The sequence below is a fragment of the Myotis daubentonii genome, chromosome 11, assembly GCF_963259705.1.
Source record: "Myotis daubentonii chromosome 11, mMyoDau2.1, whole genome shotgun sequence".
Lineage (NCBI taxonomy): Eukaryota > Metazoa > Chordata > Mammalia > Chiroptera > Vespertilionidae > Myotis > Myotis daubentonii.
Window position 1 is genome coordinate 53,026,207 of NC_081850.1, and position 8,252 is coordinate 53,034,458.

General features: G+C 50.8%; 1 protein-coding gene across 1 annotated transcript; it reads right to left on the reverse strand.

The window, feature by feature from the left end:
• Positions 1 to 5,007: 5,007 nt before the first annotated feature.
• On the reverse strand, positions 5,008 to 6,306 carry LOC132211701 (olfactory receptor 13J1; the record flags this gene model as incomplete). The annotated part of the gene is made up of 1 exon (XM_059656210.1): positions 5,008 to 6,306. A coding segment is annotated over one exon (1,080 nt), but the record flags the coding sequence as incomplete, so codon positions are not given.
• Positions 6,307 to 8,252: the final 1,946 nt, after the last annotated feature.

Consider the following 8,252-nt stretch of genomic DNA (forward strand, 5'->3'; position numbering starts at 1 on the left):
CTCCTTAACCGCATCTGTGTGTAGGCACAAAGGGGCTCAGCCTCTACTTAGCAGACTTTGTTTTTTCCCAGCGCTTTGCCCAAGAATTTTCCTTTTGTAGGCATGCCCTCCCTCCCTTCCCCAGTGGGGGCATTCCCGCTCATTCCTCAGAGCCCAGCTTAATCGCTCCTTTCTTCTCCCGCCTGCTCCCGGCAGTCACCTGCTCTCTTCTGATGCTTTTAGCCCTTCGCCATCCCTCTGTGCTCATCGTGTGCTCTGTACTGTCTCCTCTACTGCACTCGTGAGCAGGACTCTGTCTCCTTCCTCTCAGCACTTCCTACAGCGAGTACTGCCAAGAGCAGTCACTGAACAGATAATCAAGATTCAAAAAACTTAGTTTTGCATCCAGCGTCAGCACTGACTGGCTGTGTGATAGTGATCAAGTCACTTGACCTCTCTGAGACTCCGTTTCCTTTTGAGAAATGGGGATGCTGTGTAGCTCAGAGGAAACATGCATGTAAAGGTGCAGGGAGCTGCCCAGCACTAGCAAGTTGTTACTGAGGCTGCAGATCAAAGGATTTGTCTTCAGCCATAAGTACCTGTTGGGCTCGACACCTCTGGGAGTGATGACCAGAAATCAGGCTTACACACCCTGTAGAGTGGAAATGTTCAACCTTTAGGTCAGTGTCTGTCATGACCCCCTCTTTCCCCAGAGCCTGCGCTGGTTTCCTTATTCCTCCATCCTGAATAAGGGTGATATTAAGGGAATTTCTCATGCTACACCCCCATTGTAGGTTTCCAGGGGGCTCTGTTCCATGTCGTCTTCCTCAGAGACCTGGCTGATGGAGGCTCCACTATCAGAAGCATCACCAGTTGGTATGGCTTGCGAAGAAAACACTAGAGCAGCGGTTCTCAACCTGTGAGTCGCGACCCCTTTGGGGGTCGAATGACCCTTTTACAGGGGCCACCTAAGACCATCGGAAAACACATATATAATTACATATTGTTTTTGTGATTAATCACTATGCTTTAATTATGTTCAATTTGTAACAATGAGATTGGGGGTCATCACAACATGAGGAACTGTATTGAAGGGTTGTGGCATTAGGAAGGTTGAGAACCACTGCACTAGAGCATCTCATACCAGCAGTTAAATGCTCTGACCCAGTAGAGGTGTGTTTCACATCCACCCACAATCCACTGGCCCTGTGTAATCCTACCACAGGCTCTGGAAGAGGAGAACTGGAAATATACCTGAGTGTTTGGGTATGATGACTTACATAATACACAGAAAAACACTGCATCTATCAGCCAGTGCCTCACTCTGTCATGCCCTGGAAAATCAGGTTCACAGAGAGATAGGAGTGTCTCTGAGATAGTTGTCTAATTCCACTCACCATATTCATCCCCTGAGAGACAGGGTGATGCCATGAACTGGGACTGGGAGTGAGGGAACTGGGTTGATTCTTGCCTTTCTTCTGGTTCTGTTCTATGACCTTGGTCAGATTTCTCCCTTGGTGAAATGGAGCCATTCACTTAGGCAGTCTCTGGTATTCTGTAACCTCCAAACATTTCCTCACATCCTTCCATCAACTTCCCAATCATGAAGTCTAACAGACCCAGGGTTATTTTTCAAGGTCAGTATCAATTTCATTAGCTGATAAATTTCATACTTACTTTAGCTTCAAAAATTATTTTATAAGAAAGGTGAATGACTCAGCAAGATGAAAGCTTGGTTTTCAGTTTCCCTGACACGCGGGATCTCAGATTCCTGCATCACTGCCTCCTTGCTGTATAGCAGAGCAGGTGAGCATGGGGTTTGGAGTCAGACTGACCAGGACCCAAATCCCAGGTCCCACTGGCTAACAGTTCCCTCAGCCCTACCTTCCTTACCTGTAATGCAGAGATAAGAACAGTATTTCCTTGTGAGGTTATTGTGAGGATCCAGTGAGATGATGCATGCGAAGCTGTCAGCTCAGAGCCTGACGCATGGTAAGGAATCAATAAGTGGTAGCTGATATTCTTGGTATTATGTCCTCTTTCCCAAGCAGATATTCTGATTTTTACATGTTTAAAAAAGATTTACTGAGAGGAGTCAGCATGTTACGGATTCTTCTTACCTCCTCCCTGTTGGCCCAGTGGCATTAGTGCATGCAGGTAACTGGAGTGGGCTGCCAGGTGAGCTGGCCCGAGAGCAGAGCTGGGATGTGCCGAGTTCATTACCAGCAGACACACTTGTGCAGGGATGGGCCAGGGCCGTGCCCATGAGGACCAGCCTCCTGTTACCTGCCACATAGACAACTTGCCTGCTCCCTGCCTTCAGGGACTTCGCAGTCCCTGCCCAATTTAAAGTTCAAACCCTGCAACTACACAAGACTGCAGGTTTGGCAGCTGTGGGCCTTCAGAGACCCCAGGCTCCGTGTGCTGTCCCTGGGAGGGGGTTGGAGCGGGCACAAGAGTGACACTGGACAGAGAATCTGAAGACTGGGTCTCATTGCAGTCCTGCCCTTTTGGGTCTGAGGCTTGGGGACCATGGCTCCCCTGGCCTGGACCTGGGCATACTGGTCTGTGAAATGGCTGTCATCTTCCAGGATTGTTGTAAGGACCTGGATTCATGGAAGTGTAAGAACAGCAAATTGCTGTATGGGGTATGAGATCCCAAGCACTTGTGAGGGACCATTAAGTCTGGGATTTAGCCAGGAGCATGAGGTCTACGGGTTTCTCTCCCCTTTCCCTTCTCAATCCCTTCTATTTCCTTTTCTGTTTCCTTCCCACAATACAAAATAAGTTGACACAGTTTAGGGGCTAAAAAACAGTTTTTGTTTTTTTTTAAAATATATTTTATTGATTTTTTACAGAGAGGAAGGGAGAGAGATAGAGAGTTAGAAACATCGATGAGAGAGAAACATCGATCAGCTGCCTCCTGCACATCTCCTACTGGGGATATGCCCGCAACCCAGGTACATGCCCTTGACCAGAATTGAACCTGGGACCTTTCAGTCCGCAGGCCGACGCTCTATCCACTGAGCCAAACCGGTTTTGGCCTAAAAAACAGTTTTAAGTAAAGCAGCAGCTGATGCAAAATTTTCCATTACACTATGATTTGGCTTTTGGAATTTTTACCAAGAATACAGGTGAAGATTGTGACCACTTAGTTTTATTCTTTTGAAGTTATTTTTTAAAAATTTTATTGAATTAATTTGGGTGACATTGATTAATAAAATTATATAGGTTTGGACTCCGCCAGGATTTATTTAAACATTCTCCTATGGTTGGACATTGAGATTCTTACAGTTTTTTGTTACTATAAACAATCCCATGATTAATATTCTTGTATATAATTCTTTGTGCCTGTAATTATCTTCTTAGACTTATTCCTAGAAGTAGAGGTGTTGGTCAAAGGGTCTGGAAGTTTTTAAGTCTCTTGATTCATACTCCAATTTACTCTGCAGGAAATTCATATCAGTTTATTCCCATTCCCACCAGCAGTATATGACATTACCTACTTCAACGCACCTTAATTAACAATAGACATTTAAAAAATTCGTTGCCAGTTTCATGGGTGGAGAATTGTATATCAGTGGCCTTTCTAACTGTAAATGTGATTAAAAACCCCCAATGCCCACAGGACGAAGGCCGAACTCCTATAGTGGCACCGAAGGCCCCGCAGAACGTCTTGGCTGGCAGCCTTCACTCTGGCTTGGTTGAGAGGGTTGGGGTGCAGGGAGCGGGGTGCTTCTCTCCCCAGTGCCTCTGTTCTGACCAACAGAAGCAGAAAGAGGGACGGAGGGGAACGAGGACTCAAGCAAGGCCTGTGCTTACCTGCTTGGAGGCCAAGACCAGCTGTCCCGTCATACAGATGGTGCCTCTGAGGCCAGAGCAGGCAGGGAATGGGGATGCTATGAGAGTCTGGGCCCACTTCTGTGTTCACTGAGCTCTCAGCAAGGAAAGCTGGGAAGAGGCTGAGCACCGGGAAGAGTCGGCTATGGCAGATGTCAGGGGGATGGGACGAAGAGCAGTAGAGCAAGCCTCCCCAAAGCCAGGTGAGGCCTGGATGCTGCACAGGGAGGTACTGGCAGCTGCTGCTACTAAGGGGAGATGGGGGAATCCAGGCCCTGGGCTGCTCCAGGTGACTGTTGTCCTGGCAGCTGGGCAGGTCTGGAAATCTTGGACTTGAGGCCTCTCACTGCCTCTACTGTCATCTCCCAGGGGCTCTCGGTCTTGCCTGTCATCTGTGCACTCCATCTAGCTCTGCTCAGATTTAGGAAGAACCCCAGGCTCTGCCATTATTATCCCTACATTGACACTATCATTTGTTTATTGAGGAAACCTATGAGGGGCCTGGGTACGGCAGGGCTGAACTTTGGAAAAGAGTGGAATTCGACACTCCCTGCTCTGACAGTAATACTGAAAATAGAGCAGGAGGAGCAAAGTGGGGTGGCTTCCAGGAGGAGGTGGCATTTGTGCTGGGCTTTGAGGGTTAGGCACTCTTTTTACACGTGGAGTTGTGTGCTGGGCCGGGGCTGCTTTGTGGGAAGAACCAAGAAGAGCAGCGAGCTGGGCAGTGCAGGGTGTTACCGAGGCCCCACTTGGCTGGTGTGTGTGGCTGTCAGGAGTGAGAATGTGGGCGACGGCTGCGGGGTTGGTCAGGACCTCGGATGCCCACTGAAGAGGTAGCACTTCATCCTGAGAGCAGTGGGGAGCCCTTTAGGGGTTTCAGCCAGGAGAGTGACATGATCACATGTGCTTTTTCAAAAGATCTCCTGGCTGCCCCTGTGAGGAGAGATTGGAAGGAGGAGTAAGACTGGGATGTGGCCCGGCCGGCGTGGCTCACTGGTTGAGCGTTGACCTATGAGCTAGGAGGTCATGGTTCTATTCCCAGTCGGGGCACATGCCCGGGTTGTGGGTTCAATCCCCAGTGTGGAGCATGCAAGAGGCAGCCGATCGGTGATTCTCTCTCATCATTGATGTTTCTATCTCTCCTTCTTCTCTGAAATCAATAAAATAATATTTAAAAAAAATAAAAACTGGAAGCTGGAGGCCATCCAGGAGGCTGGCAAACATGCGGGGCTGGCCCAGGGCAATACCGGGGAAGGAGCAGAGAGGGCAACTGTGAGCTATTCTCTGCACATCGGTGGGTGTTGGTGCTGCCTTTCTGGGATGAAGAGTCCAGAAACACAGCCCCGTGCCCCTCACCATCCTCACTTTCGGCACATGAGGCCTCGCCTACGACCTGCAGGCCCTCCCTCACTTGGAGGACCGTCTCCTGCCCCACACCCTCCTGGCGGCCTCGTTCACCTCCTTGTTCCTCAGGCTGTAGATGACAGGGTTCAGCATGGGCGTGACCACGGCGTAGAGGACTGTGAAGACCTCGTCAGAGGCGCGGGCCTCCTTGCTCTTGGGCTTCATGTACATGGAGATGACAGTGCCATAGAAAAGCAGCGTCACGGCCAGGTGCGCCGAGCAGGTGGAGAAGGCTTTGCGGCGCCCGGCAGCCGAGGGCACCCTCAGGACGGTGGCCAGGATCAGCGCGTAGGACAGGCAGATGAAGGCCAGGGGCACGGGCAGCAGCAGAATGGCGCCCACCAGCAGGAGGGCCTCGCTGATTGACGTGTCACCACATGCCAGCTTCAGCACGGCCAGGATCTCACAGGTGAAGTGACTGACCACGCGGTGGCCACAGAAGGGCAGCCTCATGGCGATGACGGTCTCAGTCACTGATTTGAAGAGACAGAGGACCCAGGCGGCTCCTGCCAGCAACAAGCAGAGCCGCTGGCTCATGAGCACCGGGTACCTGAGTGGCCGGCAAATGGCCAGGTAGCGATCGTAGGCCATGATGGCCAGCAGCAGACACTCTGTGGAGCCTGTGGATAGGCTCAGACACATCTGGATGGCGCAGCCAATAAAGGAGATGGTCTTCTGGGCCGACAGGAGGTGGACCAGCATCAGGGGCACGAAGGTGGACGTGTAGCAGATGTCCAGGGTGGAGAGGTTGCCCAGGAAAAAGTACATGGGTGTGTGCAGGTGGACGTCCAGCACACTCAGCGCTACGATGGCCGTGTTCCCCAGCAGAGTCACCAGGTACATGGCCAAGCACAGAGGGAAGAGCAGGCGCTCCAGGGATGGGAAGCCAGAGAATCCTTTCAGAACGAACTCAGAGACCTCTGTCCTATTGACCAGCTCCACAGCTGCAGTGGAGGGAAAGAGGGTGTAGGAGGGTGGGGAGCCCACAGAGCCTCTTTTGGGATGAGGCACATTGCTCTGACACACACTCTCTCTGTGACTGGGGGCAATCCCTGTACCTCTAGGCTGCAATTTATCGATGGGAAAAATGATTTAAATCAATCAGCATTTCACTGAGTGTGAATGGCAATGTTAGTAGGCAAACTGAAAAATCGAATTGAGACAACATTGGATTAACCACAAATAAATAGAGCTCTACTACAGGACTTCTCAGAGCCTTTGCTATGCCAGTGTGATTTGTGACTTTCCAAAAGCAGTGTAGAATAGGTAATGCCTAAACTTATTTGACCATGGATCTTCCTTTTACAGAGCATCCATCAACCTACTATAGATAGATATTCAATGGGCTGGACCAGAGAGCCTCACATGCCCCAGAATCACCCGGCAAGTTTGTTAAACACATTGCCGGCGCCTTCCCCAGAGTTTCTGACTCAGCAGATCTGGGTGCTGCTGCCGCTGTTGGACAAGGTACCACACTCTGAGAACCAATCGGCTAGCTTGTCTCTGAGGGGCCTTCTGATTTGAGGAAGCCTCTGAGCTGCTGCTTCGCACTGTTCCCAGTACTGGAATGTCCTCCTCTATCCCTCAGCCTGCAGAAATCTCACTTGTCTCTTTAGGTCCGTTCTCGTCTCCATGCATGAAGCATATGTTGTGCCTTGCACTGGAGGGGCTGCTGGCCTCTGAGCTCAGTGGGCTCGTCCACCTGCTCCCCCCCGCCCCCTCACAGGACCTGCTTCATCAGCTACTGTGTGTCGATTGACCTTCAGAATCTGCTTTTATCATGGCCTTTTGAGCTAAAATCTGATGGACCTTTTAGCTCAGCCCAAACCTATTTTCTCTGGGCCTGAGCCCGAGGTGCTTGGACGTCATGAATTCTAGGGCATCAGCATGGAAAGCACCCTGAGAGGTCACAGAGTGGGTCCCTGGCAGCACTGTGACAGCTACGCCATGCTCAGGGCGCATGTTTGCTTCTGTCAAGCCCCAGATGGTGGTGGTTCCTTTTGTTGCACTGGATGGAGCCCCTTCCCTGATGTTCCCCTGCAATATTCTCCCTAGCTGTGGAGCATGATTCTGTCTTTCCTTAGTGTCAGGTACTTGGCATGGTGCCAGTAAACCCACGGGACATACTGCCCAAGCCTGGGTCTGGATTAAGCACCAGTTCCTGTCAGCGATTCCCTTGCATGAGACGATTGGCTGCTTTTAGTCCTGTGTTAATTCTTTCTGGAATCAAGAAGTGATGGAGTTCCTACTACGTACAGACATCATGCTAGGCATTAGGGGAACAACTGAGGACACAGTGCCCCCAGGTCACTTAATCCAAACCATTCCCAGGTAGAAAGCTTCTCCAATCTCCACGCCTCGCCTCATCCTGCTCCTGTTTGCATGCCTCCAGTGACAGGAAGCCCATTACCCTCGCAGACATATTTTTACGCAGGGTCCAGAGCTCTGGGCCCTATTTCAGGGGATAAAGGGCCACTTACGCAGTAAGGAGAGCTCGGACCTAGCTCTGGGCTTCAGGTGGAAGGTCTGGCCTCAGCCTGATTGTGTATAGAGACCTTGTGGGCTCAGGGGAGGATGAGCTTTGCGCTTCCTCCAAGACTCAGCTGGGGACTCTGAGGCCGGGTTCCTGGAGACGCACCCCATGTAGCAGTGTCAGTAGTGGCAGGCACAGTGCCAGGGCTGGGGGGAGGCACAGCGGCGGTGGTGTGCTTTCCTGCAGCCGCTGTGTCTAGGTCAGGCCACAGCCTCCTCTTTATATGGCTCCGCGTACTATAGTTCATCCCCTAAATATTAGCAAACCTCGGCAGCCATTGGCTACCTGCTGGAAAACACTCACATAGGGTCATTACATATGCACCCACTTACATGTGTGTGCACAAACACCTGTTTGACACCCAGGTACACACATATGTGCCTAGGCGTTTACATGCACACATGCGCTCATGTGTGTACATGAACAGTCATTCCCATGAGAGTATGTACATATGTAGAGGCATTCACTCTTGCTCTCTCTTACACACACACACACA